Here is a 17,395-nt window from a genome sequence, read left to right as displayed (position 1 = left end):
GCAGTTATTCCAGGCAGATACTCCTCGTGAGATCAGGGAAACAACAACAAAACAGAAGACACTCAGTTGCAAGACCTAGTGATTTTTTGCCTGTGTGTGTTCTCCATCAGCATTTTACAGGTACCTTAACATTTTCTAACTTTTCTTTAAAGCTTTGAAACTTTTGTTAAAACATTGTTTCAACTGCAATAATTTCTAAAGTTAATGAAATGCTTGATTAAAACACAAACCTATCCTAAATTTTTTTAGAAATTCAATTTTGCAAAAGGAATGCAAAACTAAATCCTTACATATGTTTGCTGAGAAAAGCCCAAACACAAAGTTGCAGTGGTGTTGTTAGACCAGAATGTGTTTAATGACTGAAACTGCATGTTCTCAAGATAATTGAGAAGGCACACTAATGAAATCGCCTGCAAACTGATTTATGCATTTCAAATTCTCCATCCTCTCCCAGAGCAGTGCCTTTCTGCAAGAGGTTACAGCAGAAGATGGAATTTTTGTAATCCAGATACTACAATCAAGCATGAGCAGGAATGCCTGCAGTGAAGGCTCCAAACCAAAAGTGACGACCTGCTGGAGCAGGGAAAGCTCTTCTTTCAATGAGAGCTTTCCATTCCAAAGTAAAAGGAAAGTGATGAGCCCACTTTCACACTCCGAACATCCTACATCCTGTTTCCACACTAGGGGCTTCACAGAATAAAATCATCTAAATGGGACTCCCGCTTATAAAAGCTGTCTGCGTTCACAGGGACAGGATTTGCACCCCAGTTCTATATTCAGCAACTGCCTAATGAGAATTATATCAACCACGAAAAGAAACCCCCAAGAGCCATGAAACAAATTTGCTATCGCTAAGGGCTCTACTGAGAGACCAAAAATAACTGGGCTATGAAAGCAAAAAGGCTGCACTTTTTCAATGTTTCCTACTACATAGAAGAACAAATGCAGGATGTGATGTTTGCTTAGCTTTATTAATTTATTTTTGCAGGAATCTGCAACTCGGAGTATGCACTTTCTGGAGGTACCATGCATGCATAGCCTCTGAATGCTTTTATACAATTTCGTCTCTTAGTAATAAGTTCATTCACAGCATACACAAATCTAGAATGTAGACACCATATATACAGGATTAAACGAGATTGTGTCTTCTTTTTTAATGAAAAAATTTAACAGGGTTTCACACAGCAGGAAATATGGATTAGATACACTGGTGTCACCATAAATAAATAAGTTTCAAGAACACAGGTTTCTTTTAAAATCGGTTTCAAAGGTGAAAATCCAGGATTATAATATTGCATTAACTCCACTGATTTCTGATTATTCAAACCCAAGGAAAATATTTGCATTAATATTTATGGACATAAGCAGCAGTGAAAGCCCCAAACTGAAGAAGTCTGGCAGAATTCAGTCATGTCTAGGTTTGTATAATATTGACATTTTGAAACGAAACAAATGAAGCAGCACATAGAAACAGTACTGACTATGAGATGTGAAACCTGTACACATTGTCTTTCTTTACGGGATTTAGAGTCACTGTAGCACAGAGCATGTAAATTCTGCGGTACCAAACAAGCTGATGAATTGTTTATGTCCAACTGTCCACTTCTCATCAGGATAGTCATTTTCACATTCTAGGGTATATCACTGAATTTTAAAACAAAAACTATCATCCTGATGACAAGCTTGTTTTCAACATATTTAATATTCTCACATTCTTTTTTTAAAACATTCTTTATTGGTTTGGTTTTGTCCCCACTTCAACTCAAGTATTTTTATTTCAGTTTCAAGGGGTTTTACAATCAACATTAAATGTAAAAGTACTTAGAAATTGAAATGAGAGATGTATAGCTGGGATAAAGTAACTGAATGAAAAGTTGTTGGATTTTCTTTAAATGTCATTTAGTAGCATATCATAATCAGAAAGTACTGAGACCAGCTCTTTTAAGAATTATTACACGTTTTCACCACACCTCCCATTTTTCAAGGGAAACACACACATACCACAGACACACAGATACACAATTCAATCTGATCTAAGACTACATTTTACAAAGGACTTCCTTTTGCTTGACTTCCCACCCCTTTCCTCCTCTTCACCCATAAAAAGACTAATTACATAAAATTAAAAACAGATCCAAAGTTCAGGATTTCTTTTGGTTTACTATATTCTGAATCATTTTCCACAAGCCCCACTCTAAATAAACTTTTAAAGAACTACAGTAGTATTCTATAATTAAAAGGGAATTATTCTTAATAGCACAGTAAATACAAAATAAGCTTTATAAAATTTCCATGAAAAGTGAAGTAATTTTGAATATCTGAATGTCCAAGTCAGTTACAAACTCTATCAATCTAGTAGCATGGTTGAGGGAAAGCTCAGTCATTAAGAAAAAAACCAACAAACAAAACCAAAACACAAAGTAGTGCATTAACTCAACACAATGGCATCAGCATCCCACCATTCACACACACACACACAACACGCGCACACACACACACGTTTTATACAATACAGTGCATTTCGTATGCCAGCTGACATTAGGGTTTTATGTGCATTCAATAAATATTACATAAACCAATCTTTTTGGTATAATCTACAATTCGGTTGGGGTGTGTACGGCGCCACCTGCTTTCAGAAGGAAAATGGATCTTCCGATATTCAAAATACAATTTACATTCCAACAAACTAGAAGTATTCAAGCACCATGTAAAGTCTTTACTATTAATATTTAAGGATGGGAGTTTACAAGAAAAGAACATAACAGAAGCATTCATTGGGGTTTTTTTTTTTGTACAAGCAAAAATGAGAGTAATTGAAAAACTGGAGTAATATTATTGGTATGAAGGAATTCATTTGAAATTTAACTGCACTCACTCAGTCTTCCAAAAAGCATTTTGCTGTCATGGCAGCCTTCCTTCTCTTCCTCTGGTGAAACTACAAGTAAAATACTCCAAGTCTCCATTTATGGTTATTACAGTGCAGGGAATTATTGGACTGCATATATTCCTCCCCTAGCCCCCCTTCAAAAGTAGCATTTATTCTGTCTGAAAACGGCACAACTGTATTGATGCATGACACACCTATTCTCATTTGCTAACTCTCATTTCAGTTGTTATCATTTTGTATTTCCAGCAAAAACAAATGCTTCTAGAACTTCAGCATTAGTACAAATGAACAGAAAATTGAAATAATACAAAGGCAAAGGCATCACAATAGAAAAGTCATGAAGTTACTGGTATTGTTTTGAGTAATTCATTATACAGCTGATAACAGCAATGGCACTGTTTTCTAGTTATCTCAGTTTTGTGAAACTGTCTACCTACATGACCAAAATTAATATTTGCTTTCTAACTTCAACTGACACTGATTTTTTTTTTACTCCTTTCCACACGTGATGAGCTTCCCACATAGTAATATAAATCATTAGGAAGGAAGGAAAACTAGCTCTGATGCCTTTGACTTTGTTTTGCTCATCAGTGGTACACACTGATTGCTGGAGTTCTCTTAGCTTATTTGAGATTATGCTGAAGATTTAATTAGTGCAAGAACATACTGAAAAAAATGCTAGATAAAAATATTGGTTCCTCATCTAAGATCACAATTTGTTTTCTACTGTTACCTTTATAAACTGCAGGGAGGGAAGACACCAGATTGAGCAGTGAAGTCGAGTTTTCTTCCACACCCCTTATAACAGCTGCTTTATTTTAAAAAAGGATTCAGACACATGATTGTTCTACCACAGCTTAACATCTTATCACACATCAAGACAATTGTGATAACTGACCATATAGATGTGGCTGCCATGAGCTAAAAACTATTTAAAATGAAGTAGTCTTCTGCTAAGTTTTAGCTAGCACATTTTGCCTCACAGTTGCAAAGTCAATTACCATGATTCAGCTGACGTGCTTGGTTGCATCCCTTGACAAAGAATCAGATGCAAAAAACTCAAATGCACTGTACCAGCTTCTCACCAGTACACAAGAACATTCTACTCAGTCGCACAGTGTGTAACATAATCATTCAGCTGCCCAAACCCAAGTTCGATTTCACAAGTATTGAGTGCTTTATTACAGCAACCTGAAGCATTCAAACAAATTGAACATCACTTTTATAATACAGTATATCGTATGCATGAAAGTACCAGTGTGATTTTCAGTTGCAAGTCTTGTGTTCTTCAACCTACGGCAAGTATTTCCTGAACAAAATAAAAAGAATGCGGTGTGTAATCTTTCAAGATCTGGCATCTGCTATTTTATGCAGGCTGGTTTATTAACAATGTGCAAATAAACCTTTACTGAAGAGCTAATCGATTGTTTTTCAGCTAACTTTGAACTGGGGCACAAAGTACCTTCTGTGCTGTAAACATCAAGAATTCTTCACAAATTGGAAGCTGAAAAGGCCTAAGGAACTGGGTAAAAGTCTTCTCATACACAACCATGGCTGAGCTCAAGTCTTCCAAACTGAATTTGGAGTAGTCTGTGTTTGGCATATGTAGCTGTGCTGATACACAGCACAGGCTTAGACGATTGTTGTATATAAAAGCATACTTTTAGCTTTGAAACACAACGGCCTAATGAAAGCATGCAGCAGTAGTTTTGTCTGTACTACGGTAGAATTCATTCTTAGTTTATTACCAGTGTTGACACAGCCAGGTGAGCACTGTACAAGGAAAAGGGATTGTAAAAAATTACCTCTGATTAAACTCTCTGTAACACTCATACGGTATCTCATTTAGTCACCTTAGGTTACTATTTCAAACAGCAATTTTTTTTTGTAGACATAAGTTACCCTGAAAAAAAGCAGCATTACAAATACCCTTCTCCTTGTTTTTTTATACATTGTAAAATTTATCATGGCATTTATCTCTCTCCTTTTTTCAGTAGCTTACGATCTAGAAGCACAGGGAGCCTTTGTTTTCCAGCTAGCTGTGGCCAGGTTAAGTCAGCTCTGGCTCTTCAGTTTCTGGTTAAGTGTAGTATTTCACACCATTACTAAGAATCCTATAATTTTTTATATTAAAAAAAAAAAAAAACCAACAAAAAACAAGGTTGTTTTGTTTTTTTTTCCTTGAGCCACTATAACCACAGGACTAAACACCAGTAGTTATTTGCTTTCCTGTATGCATTCTTCCCAAAATTAATCCTTTTACATTTTCAGGTTTCATTTTCTGCTTTGCTCACTGCGACAGGATAAGAAAGAATTTCACCTTTAATTAGTTCATTTTCAGTGTAGCACCAGCAGAAACATCCTACCACATTACTCCCACCCCTTGCAGTATGAAGATTGTTGACTAGCAAAGGCCGGGCAGATGGACTGAAAGGTTCCCCGTGTTTCCTTCTCCTACAGCTGTTGGCTTGAGAGCCTGTTTTCAACCCAATGCAGCCCCTTCCTGATTTTCAGGTGTATCTCGGCATTTCACACTGCTCACAGCGGTTTAGTGCTGGGTGATTTAGAAAGGTGCAGCTATCACAATTCCATGGAGCCCCTTCAAAATCTTCATCTCTTGGATGAGTCCGTGGAGTCTGTTTGGAGCTGCTTTGATGCTCTAAAAAAAGCCAAAGGAAAACATGTATTTTTTTTCTTTTTCCAGAAGAAAGGGATGATAGGCAAGATCACACTACCATGGTTTGTCACCTCATTAAACATTGTATTTTAAAGTGAAGGTGGAAACCTTTCCACTCAGGTAACATTACAGGTCTTTTGCTAAAGCACTTCTGTTCCAGTTTGTGAAATACTGAAGTATTTCACTTCTAGAAAGTAGTCACCATACTACAATGAAAACAAAAAGAGCAGTCACCACTGTTAGGCCACTGATACTGCCAAAGGTTTAATAGCTTAAAATGTACTGAAAAGTTTGTTACTGGCACTGCAATGCCATCCTGTTAAGGAATGACTTCACAGCTTTACATACAGCAGTCTCTTACCAAATTCTAAATTCCAATAACCCTACCTTACCTGAAGTAAAAGACTATTTCTAACTTAGTTCCTTCAAACAGTCTGAGAGATGAGCTATTGTCTGCACCTTTATCTAGCATTCATCCAGGCTGACGAAACTACAATATAAAAATAAAATAAAAGGCCTGTTCCAAAACGAGATGATTGTTTTAATTCATCATGGCTTTGCAGCAGGGATGTATGTATGTGAGGCAGCACCGAAGTGTTTTCACTCATAAAGTCAATACATATGCAAATCATACAAAGGTATTAACCCACGGACTTGATTACCCGATTTCTCCTACCACCACTTCAAGACTGCAGGTAATCAACTAAAAGTGACAAATACTCCTAGGATGAGGAAACAACACTTTATAAAATGTTAATGTTTAAAACAACATTTGCACGCATACCCAGAGGGTAAAGTTAAGATATGCATCTGCTAAAAAAACATCTGTAGAACAGCCTAATTAAAAGAAAACTCATTCTGAAAATAAGGACTGCAATTTTTAATTCAAAGTGCACACACTGCTGTCATCTGCTAAGAAGTCTAGCAGGTGGCTGATGGCAACATTAATGCAAACAGTATTTAGATTTGCCTTGAGAGACATACTTAAAGAAAACAAAAGTAACCTCCTTGCTTAGATGTAAACCTTCTTCCAGTCAAGAAGTAGTATAGTTACATTAACAGGGCTTGGCCTCAACAAATTCCTTCTAAGCAAGCAAGTAGCTGGGCACTAGGCTGCATCATGCTGACTGGCCAGAGAGCAGCACAGAGCAAACCATTGTCTGCTCAGATCTGTCTGCCTGCCCACAGCTTCAACAATTGAGTATTAGGGGACTGTAATTTGAATGGGGGGAAAAAACAAACCAAACCAAACAATTTTGATGACTCCAGGTTAAAAGCCAAGCTCAGAAGACAGTACGCTAGCCCTAAAATTGATCTCTAGTAAGCTGACAGACAACGAGAAAGCTAGTCAAATCTGCACAATACATTATCTTTCCAACTGCCAAATAAAAATCACTTATTTTGTGTAAGTTTTACATGTTATTTTGCTTTGCAATAATAAATCAAATAGGCTAGTGCAATAAACAGAAACTCTTTACATATCATGAAGTAGCAAGGCCTTAAATTAACTACATAACCAAACAAATATTATAAATCTTTTATCTGAAAATGGTGTATGTGATGAGACCACTGTTTTCTCTTTATCAGAGCACAGGATCCCAGACTGGCTATTTCAGCAAAAAGACAGAAAGTGTTTAAAAACTTCCACTAACATTTGAAACCATTCTTTTCACAGATTCCAGCAAGAAAAATAAAAACCAAAACAACAAAATCAAACCAAAAGGTCCAAAAAAATACCTCAGACAATAGGTAGGATTCTGCGCAAAAATCACCACTAAATATAGTGGAGTTCAGAAAGCTACTGAACAGTGACTAGGTGTTGAGTCACTTTGCGATATACTAACTGAATCTCCACTGTACAAGAAGTGAGACTAAACACTTAACTCCTGTGCATACATAAAACCGAAGTGCCCCAATATGCATATGAGACCTAGATACTATACAAGTAGCCCAAAAAATTTTAGAAACCAGTAATGAATTTGTACAAGTGGGACACCGTTATCTCCTTAGAGCTATGTGAGGAAACGTGTTCTGTCTTGGTCCTTAAAGACATCTCATGCTCTTGCTGTGCTAAAAATTCAGGGCTACTGCATACTCTGCACAAAAAATACTTAAAGTGTGACCAGGTAAGTTAAAATACAATGCAAATTTTAAAAACTGCCGTGACCAATTAGACTTGCATAAAATAAACCAATTGAACTATAAAAACTTAACACATATTAGAGGACAGCAAAACAAACCTGACAAAGAACTTTCAATCTCAAAGTATTTAAAAAAACTTAATTAGGAAGCTCAAGTTAACATGTAAAAGTTTATATACTTTCCACTCTTTTTCTAAGAGTGAATAACAGTATTTAGAAGCAACATGAATGGAGCATTCATTGCAACAAGCTGCCTGAGGAAAACAAGCTGTAGCCAGGATTAGCGTACTTACACAAAACCTTTCTGGTTTGGTTCATATATAGAGAAAAATTACAAACATTAGAATTGCTTCCTGTCATCACAGGGATTTTTAAAAAAAAGGAGAGGAAAAAAAGAAAAAAGCTCTCTCAATGCACATTAAGTAACTTGACACTTGTTTGTTGACCTACCCTTTTTATATGGCTTTGGTGGCACAACAGGACCAGGCTCTATGTTATCATAGAAGTTACACGTAGCTTTTGGATCAAAGTTCCCTGTCAGGGAAGACAAGTGAGAAGGTTATTCACATACATACGCCAGGAATATGAACATCTAGAGATTCAGATTTTAAATGTCTTTTTATTATGACACTATACATGAGCTTTTTCCTGAGTAGTCTTTTGTCACATATATTCAGTTTTGTGTTGATTCTAGTATTTTTTTTTTTTTACAGGACAATCCCATATTGAAGAATCAACTCCAGCTCAACATCCTGTATTGCTTTAAAAATATGTGAAAACGTAAATTTTTCTACAGAAGGCATTCCTAGTACGCATATTCCAATGTATTTGACTGTATTTATATCAAAGTTTCTGTCATAGAAAAAGGATTTTAAAAGACCTAAGCAGATTTCTGCTTGCCAACTTCTTAGTTGCAACCTGTACCTCTGTTTTGTATTATATGGTCAGAGCTTTCATCAGCAAACAGGTAAAAATTTAACCAAAGAATCTTTACTTAAAAATGGTCATTTTTTGGTTGGTTTGTGTTCAGTTTGTTGGGTTTTTTTTTTCCATTTGTTCTTGACAAAGTCACTTTAAGTCACCACTTTCTTGGTAACATAATTTAACTTGGCTAACAGAAATATTGGAAAGTCAAGTTTATCAGGTTGCAACTGAAGAAGAAGTTGGTAGTGATAAAGAAAAGTGAACTTTAAAAAGTCTAAGTATCCAAATTTGAGCACATGCTACATTAGAATCACAGAATACTTTAGGTTGGAAAAGACCTTCAAGATGTTCAAGTCCAACCCTTAACCTAGCATTGCCAAGCCCACCACTAAACAATGTCTGTAAGTCCCACACACATCTTTTAAATACCTCCAGGCATGGTGACTCAAACACTTCCCTGGGCAGCCTGTTTCTACGCCTGAGGTATATAGACTGTAAGTTTCCTCTTGTCCTATCACTTGCAGCCTGGGAGTAGAGATTGGTACCTACCTCACTACAACCTCTTCCCCAGGCCTGTTGCATGGGGTTATTGTGACCCAGGTGCAGGACCCAGCAATGAGCACTGTTGAACCTCATACAACTGGCCTTGGCCCATTGATCCAGCCTGTCCAGATCCCTCTGTAGAACCTTCATACCCTCAAGGAAATCAACACTCCTAGTCATTATTAAACCCACAAATTACGGTGGTTTTTTGTTGTTGGGTTTTTTTTTGGGGTTTTTTTTAAGTATCAATTGTATACCTCTAGATTGAAGGAGATCAACTTCTTTCAGTGTGCAGTCAACATTTATTTGGAGCTGTCTGTTGAGGCTTCTCAATCTGGTCATTTCCTCAGGCTAGAAAGAAACAACCCAAAATAGTAGTTGTGGGAAAGTTAGTATCTTATATGACATGAAAATAACATTGCTATATCTGTAACAGCTTTATTAGAAACTGAATATGGATAAGACACTGAAAAGAAAGCCAAGAACCCACTCTCTGTCCCATTCCCCCAACCCAATTTATTCTGTCAAAAAATATTCTTGTGCTGGCATTTGAGGAGGAAAACAAATCAAACTGGCAAAAATTAACAAGTTACTTAATATTAAACTTAATGAGTAAGAAGACACAGCTAGGCTATAAAATTATGCACCTTACAAAATTCTGCATAAACTGATGACTTGTTATGTGAGCTTACATTGAGATGATTAGGAAACAGCATACGAGCTGCAGCTCACATTAATTATTATTTGATTATAACGGAGTAAGGTCAGAGGTTTATTTATATGCATCACCCCAAGGAGCTCCAACACGACAAACCTTCTAACTCAGTATATTTAAACAGTTCAGTGCTGCAAGGCAGTAATTATTCTTAACAGAATAATCAGTTACTTAAATCCATATATCTGCATATCATTAAGAAACCCGAAGTTACTGCAATACAAAACATTCTTAGTGCTAGCAACAGTGATTATTAACACATATGCAGGAATAACCATCTTATCCTAGGATATATTCTAGCATCACAGAGTCACAAGATCACAAGAGAGTTCAAGGTTGGAAGGAACCTCTGGAGGTCACCTGGCCCAACCCCTCCACCCAGATGACAAATGGCTTTTGAGTATCTCCAGAGATGAAGACTCCACACCTCCCAGGGGAACCTGTGCCAGTGTTCAGTCAACCACATAGTAAAGAAGTGGTTCCTTATGTTCAGAGGGAACCTCCTGCGTTTCAGTTTGTGCTCACTGCCTCCTGTGTTTCAGTGTGTGTCCATTTCCAGTGGGCACCAGTGGAAAAAGCCTGTCTCTGCTCTCTTTGCACCCTCCCTTCAGGTATATCTATACATTGTCAAGAACCCCTTAAGTCTTTTCTTCCCCAGGCTGAACAGTCCTAGCTTTCTCAGCATGCCCTCACAGGAGAGATGGTAAATAAGTTTTGCAGCACTTCACTGGACTCTCCAGTATGACCTCTCTCTTGTACTGGGCGTTAGGTTCCTGCCACTCCGTTTTTTCAGTTTGTTGAGGTTGCTCTGAACGGCAGCACAACACTCCCAGTTTTGTGTCATCAGCAGACTTGCTGAGGGTACACTCTGCCACACCACTCAGTTCATTAAGGAAGATATTAATCAGGGTCAGACCCTGCACTGACCCCTGCAGTATACTGCTAGCACTGGCCTCCAAGCAGACTTTGTGCCACTGATTACCACACTCTTGACCTGGCTGTTCAGCCCATTTTCAGTCCACATTGCTGTTCATCCAGCCCACACTTCGTCAGCTTTTCTATGAAGATCTTAAATGAGATTATGTTTAAAGCCTTATGGGAAGTCTAGATAAACAACAACCACTGCTCTCCCCATATCTACCAGGAAAGTACTTTCATCCTAGAAGTTTATTCAATCCTGAAACTTGACTTTTCCTCTGTGAATCCATGCTGACTACCAATTGCTTTTAATGTGCCTGGAAAGGGTCTCCAGGATTAGCTCCTCCATCACTTTCCCAAGGATCAAGGTGAGGATGACCAGCCTATAGTTCTGTGGGTATTCATTCTTGAAGACAGAAGTGACATTTTCTCTCCTCTAGTCTTTGGTCACTTCTCCCAAACACCATTATCAATCAAAGATTATACAGAATGGCCTTGCAATGACATATGCCAGCTCCCTCAGCATCCCATCCAGGACCGTGACCCTCAGGGTGTATTTGCTTTGCTTAAGTATTCCCTGACCTAATCCTCTTCCACCAAAGGTATACCTTCCTTGATCTGGACTTTTCCTGGGGTTCCCTTGGAGTAAGGATTCTTGAAAGCCTGTAAAGACTGAAGTAAAGGAGGCATTCGATCTCAGCCTCTTCCATGTCCTATGTAACCAGGCTTCCTGTATTGTTAAGCAATGGGCCCACATTTTCGATAGCCTTCCTTTTGTCTTTGACATCCTGTACCAGACTCAACTCCAGTTGGGCTTTGGCTTTCCTAACCTCCTCCCTGCACTCAAGACAATACCTCTGTATTCCTTCCTGGAATGTATCTGTGAAGAGCTGCCCTGAAACAGGGGAGACATACATTGGCTGTACTAGTTAAGCAGCTAAAAGTCCCTACTATGCCTCCCAGCCTACAATTGTGTGCATTGTTCATGTCAACACAGAGAGTAAGTCTGAACTGATTTGGCTAACAACTGCTCAAACTGGAAGGTATTTTTCAGTCAAATGAATTCTATTATCAGAGCCATACAGGCGTTTGGACTAAAGTCACTTGCAGGTGTGAAGTTCTACAGGTAGAAAATATCAATACGGAAAAGACAAGAGAGAGGTGCCAACTATTTGAGCCAACACTGCCGATTGGCCACCAAGTCACTTGGCATAATCTGCATATACCAAATGGGAAATAGATTGCATATGAGATGCAACCCCTCAAACAACAAAATGCTTCAATACAACAAAATAACTTCAAAAAAGTGAAACCTTGCTTCATGAACACCAAGCTGTATATGGTGTGGGCTCTTTAAACAGACTTGAACACATACTTGTATAGGTTGTTAGGAAAGTAACTATCTATTCAGTTCTGTGGCCCAGAAAAGCACTTCTATACAAGTTTCAGAAATTGTTGTGAACACTGAGAATGCTGGACACATATCTGCTTCTAAATTACAAGAGCTGGGTTACAACAAGCCAAGAAATCACAAAAATTCACCTTCAATGATCGAAGAATTTATACCCCAAAATGTTGGGGTTTTTTTCTTTTTTGTAATACTGCAGTTCATGAAAATATAAAAAATAAAACTGTATCTTGAATTAAAATACTAACAAATTGCTTACTGTTGGAATTGCAGTTGTACAGCTAACTCTTCGAAGCCGTCTCTGCATTAGATCATGCTCCATACCATTGACTTCAGCTTTCAGGCGTTCTAGCTCGTCTTTCTCAAGCTTCAGTTCCTTTGCTAATCTCTCCATCCTTGCTCGCTGATGTAACAGCAAGGCTAATGTTGTACATGGAAAAGAAATAGTTACTAACACACAAAACCCCAGAAAAATGAATTGTCAACTTACGCATAATATTCATGAGTGACCCTTCTGGGGAAAAAAAAAAAAGTGATCATAAACATGCAGCCAAGTACCAGTGTGAAGATGCTTTCATGCCAAATGAACTACAATTTAGAACAAAGTTCTTCCAGAATAAAACCACGCTTTAGACAGTAACTTGAAGTTGATATTACCATTTTGGTCAAAGCTTCTTTTTTTGCATTTGGTCTTTCTCGTCTCAAAAATACAAAGGCACCTGTACAAGGACACAGCTTCTCGGGATGCAACAGCAACCTAGTTATATTAATACTGTACTGGCAAAGAAAAAAAATAAATACCAGAGGTAAGATCAGAAGGTAACACACTTTGTATCTGCTGCTCAACAGCAGCTGACACACTAGCGTTGAGACATTAGCCAAATGTCAGTCCTGAACAGTTTTCCACTGCTATTACAGATTATGCTATAACAACTTTAAAGTAGTCTTAGATTTTTCAGAGTACTGTAATTCTCAATACTCTATGTTTCCCAGTGCCCAAAGGCAAATCTATACAACTTCAATAAAACAGACAGAGAATCCAAAAATAAAAAGCAGAGGCAGCTCAGGTGCTTCAGGGTCTTCAATTCTACATTAGATCTGATTCACTGATTCAACCTCCCTCTGCTGGTAATCATTCTCTGATATTTCTGGTTTGGTACTGAAACTTATGACTCTTGGTCACAAACTGATGTTGAGCTCCCACAGAAGCCAAAGAACAAACTCTGACTAGCTAGAAAATAATACTCAGTTTCTGCAGGAAGAGCATTTCTCAGTATTTCATCATGATGCAAAAACTGGGCAAGACAATTAGTGTGATACTTAGCACTTTCTGATCTGGCTGGTTTTACCTGATTAAAGTCTAGCAGGACAGAGAAAAGCAAAAGAAATCTGCTGTGGGTATTCAGACAAGCATTGGCCAGTACCTGCTCTTTTCTTCACCCCTATCCAACACAGGGAGAGAAAAACCACATCATAGCTCACGGATATTTGCAGTAAAAAAAAAAAAAAAAAAAAAAAAGTTAGAAAAATTAGCAAAAATATGACGCAGTTTACTGGGGAGCAGAAAACCACCCCCAAACAACCAAAACAAATCAAACAGAACAACAAAAAAACCCCAAATAAAAACCCACCAAAAACCCCCTAAACCCAAACAGTCAGCAGCATAAAAAGCAGCGGGGTTTGTCAGTATTCTGTGCACTGAAAATCCTATTAAAGTATAACATCAGATGTTTCCATAGTATAGACACCACTATTACTGAACAAAGTTGTTCCCTACTTCCTGAAGTAGTGTAAGTCGAAGCACTGTTAAGTCGAAGTAGTCTAAGAGATCACAAAATTAAAAGTACAGATGCCAGGTTGTATGATTTTGCACTATTGCTATCAAACCTTGGTTTTGTGTGACTTCCAACTTAACACCCAGTATGACTACATTGCATAGCTTTGCATTATACTCTAGACCAAGTCATCAAACATGACTCACACTACAAAGAAACAGTGCAAGTGCTGACATCAGAATGGATTTTGGTAATACATTTCACAATGGTTCATGTTCAAAAGGAAATTAAACTCGTTCCCTATAGTAAGCTGTTAAATACATTCCTCTTTATAAGTCTTTTGTTGTAGTAAAGAATGTCACATTTATTCTTCTACAATTTATTTCCATCAAGAGTTCAGAGTGCAACAATACCAAAGGCTCTATAAAGTCCCAGCTGTGGTAGGTATTGCCACAAAAACAGATGCCTCCCAGAAAGCACATACTAACTAGTTCTATTGGTTTTATTTTCCAAATACACAAATCCCATCAAAGGTGCAAAAGTAAAACCAGGTTTCTACATTTCATAATGCTTTTTTTTCAGTTATGTGAAGCTACTTACAGTTTTCTCATGTAACCTACAATCTTTAACAAAGCTAACAGTAATAGGAACATCATCAAACAAAACATAAGGCCTATGAGTTACACATCTGCTAGCATTCATTCTCTCTAAATAACACTTCTAATTGGGTCTACCAGGTACAGAACAGTTCCTTGCTGATGAGTGAGAAAAGCTCAAAAGACATAAAGCAAAATAAGAAATCAAGAACTACAGGGCAGCATTATAACCACTATATCAACTCTCTAAAGTGAAAGGAAGGCTAGAAGGAACAATGAAGGAATAGACTCTCTTTTCCAAACACAAGAAAAAAAGCACATTCTTCCAGTAATTGTTACTGATTGTCATTCTGTCATTAACCCAAATGATTGGTTTGCTTGCAGACTGATTCCTTTGCTCAATTTTAAATGTTCAAATCTATAAAGCAGATTATTCTGAGAAAAAGAGTTTTCAGCTAAAGGTCAGATTTTATTTTTTTTTCTTTACTAAATTACTTAATTCTTCATTTATACATGGCATCAAATCTAACCACATTCTATCCCTATGCAGCAGAACACACATCCTAAAATTTGTCTGCCAATCACTTCCTCCTGTTTGAAAATTTTAAGTGGAAGAAGTGAACTTTTGATTAAGTTCTTAAAAATAATTATTCTAATACCTTTCAAAATAAAAATTTTTATTGACACCAGATGTAACTGTAACTGCAATCCTACCTCACGCTCCACTTTCACTTAGTACTCTTCAATCTAAGGCAAATAAATTGAATTCGAATTCCCTGCAGAAGTGGTTTTATAAAGCACCCAAACACAGAACAAATAAAACATATTAATGACAGCTCAGAATTTACAAACTGGACACACAGTATTTGAGCAAACTAGTTACTCCTGTTAGCAGTAATGTTTTCTTTTAAGGAGTCACCCAATATCAAAAGCATAACAATTTTAAGAAACTCAGAAATTCTTTATGTATTAGACTGAAACTTGGTAAATTTTCTAAAAAAAAAAAAAAAAAAAAAAAAAAAAAAAAAAAAAAAAAAAAAATCAAACTAAACTCAGTAACACATTTTTGGTGCAATTCCTATTTTTCTCTGAACAGTTCAAAAATTCTCACTTAGAAAGTAGCAAAATCAAGCTGAAAATGCATTTTACATTAATACAATTTGTAGGGTGAAATGTTTACCTTGAGTGTAAGCATAGTCATCTGATCCAGAACTAGAACTTCTCTGATACTTATGGCTTCCTTTTTCTCCTCCAGATCCTGGGATTACAGAAATAGGCTGAATAGGTTCTGGTGCTGCAGAACGCTCTTCTTGGTCCACTAAATTTAAAAGATTCTCAGTCGGTGCTCGACCTACTGTGATTTTAAAAATGGTTGGGTTTGGCTGAGATACCATTACCCGAGGAGACTGTGTTGGTGCACCTGTAGGTCCAGTTGGTTGAGTGTAGGTAATATATACTGGATTAACACTAAATGGAGGTTTGGGTTGACCCGACATACCTCTTGATGGAGAGCTTGAAGGAGGAGTAGTGGCTGTATATAGCGGGTGCTGGTTTCGTTGAGATGGCTGATTACTTATTGGTGAAGGACTTCTGTTCATTGCAGTCCCAGGTCTTTGTGGTGGCTCAACTGTAATTTCTATTTTATTCATGGAACCTTTGGATAAACTCGATCCAGCAAAAGTAGGAAGATATGATACAGAGGGACCACCTTGTTTTTGAAAAGTCTGGGATGCTTGTTGATATGGATGGGGTGGGACAGTTGAAGGACTAGGAGGCATGAAAACATGTGAACTCTGATGACTCAACTGAGGAGGCTGAACTTGGTGTTGAGGAGAGCCAAAGGGAGAGGGACACTGAGATGCCGGTGGTGATCGAAAAGCTGACTGAGGGATCTGGGGTTGTTTAGGAGAATACTGAGAAGGTTGGTAGTTCTGCTGATGGGGATACACAGGTAGAGGACGGGGAGAATAATGTGGAACTGGGCCCTGCGGTGATGAATGCCATTGTGTATTCTGAGGAGTCTGTCGTCCTGAAGAACTCTGAGATGTTTGTCTTATATAAATAGAGCCAGGAGTCCCATAAAGATTGCTTGGAATCTGTGGAAGAATTTGTAGAGCTCTGGGTACACTCTGTCCAGAGGGGAGGTTTTGTGATACTGTAACAGTAATGGGATTTGTACTGTACCGAGGTATGTGCATATACGTGGGAGGAGGGCCTTGCATAGCAGACGTGTTCATTCCTGGTTGTATGGAAGATGGCTGTGGAGGTGGCTGTGGAGGAGGAGTAGCTGCATTTCTATTCTGGTCATTCATGAAAAATGGATTGTAACTAGGAGAAGCTGCCACAACAGCGGGAGCAGAATGTGGTTCTTGGACTAAGCATATCAACTGTTTACCTGCTGTGCGTTGTGGATCAATATGTCCATCACTTGAACTATGTACCAGTGTACGACCACCATTAAGTTGAGCTCCATCCCCTGCATGATAGCTGGTATGAGGATGAATACCCAGATTAATGTGCAAAAGGCTATTTCTATTCATTCTGGTATCATCAGGGCTATGGTACTCCATATATAAGTATTTGTTGCTCTCCTGTGCGAGGGCTCGACAACAGGCATCTAGGTTGTTGTTGTTCTAGGAGTAAGAATGGACACATATTATCGTCAAATGGCAACAGAAAATGCCACTGCTTAGCATTCAACAAGCATTCAACTGAAGCTGCAGTCAAGCCCAGCTTGAATACAACTACAGATAACATCTCAGAAACACAAATTTTGACATAAAAGTAATACCCACCAAGTCACAGTATGTA

The 17,395-nt window shown here is 37.8% G+C and overlaps 1 protein-coding gene across 5 annotated transcripts in view; it reads right to left on the bottom strand.

Annotated features, from left to right (window-relative positions):
* Positions 1-952: 952 nt before the first annotated feature.
* TAB3 (TGF-beta activated kinase 1 (MAP3K7) binding protein 3) overlaps positions 953-17,395 on the bottom strand; it is a 49,773-nt gene continuing 33,330 nt past the window's right edge. For 2 of the 5 annotated variants that reach the window (XM_065677229.1, XM_065677228.1), the window contains 5 exons: positions 15,765-17,217; positions 12,473-12,633; positions 9,430-9,523; positions 8,156-8,239; positions 953-5,546 (listed from right to left, as the gene is read on the bottom strand). In XM_065677229.1, the coding sequence (XP_065533301.1) occupies positions 5,398-5,546; positions 8,156-8,239; positions 9,430-9,523; positions 12,473-12,633; positions 15,765-17,217 (1,941 nt within the window). In that variant the 3' untranslated portion in view covers positions 953-5,397. The remainder of the gene's footprint in view (positions 5,547-8,155; positions 8,240-9,429; positions 9,524-12,472; positions 12,634-15,764; positions 17,218-17,395) is intronic. The other 3 variants (XM_065677230.1, XM_065677232.1, XM_065677233.1) reach the window with 3 other exon arrangements.

Source organism: Lathamus discolor, chromosome 4 (assembly GCF_037157495.1).
Source record: "Lathamus discolor isolate bLatDis1 chromosome 4, bLatDis1.hap1, whole genome shotgun sequence".
NCBI lineage: Eukaryota > Metazoa > Chordata > Aves > Psittaciformes > Psittacidae > Lathamus > Lathamus discolor.
Note: the sequence above shows the minus strand (reverse complement) of the source record. Positions and strands in the feature narration are given on the sequence as shown.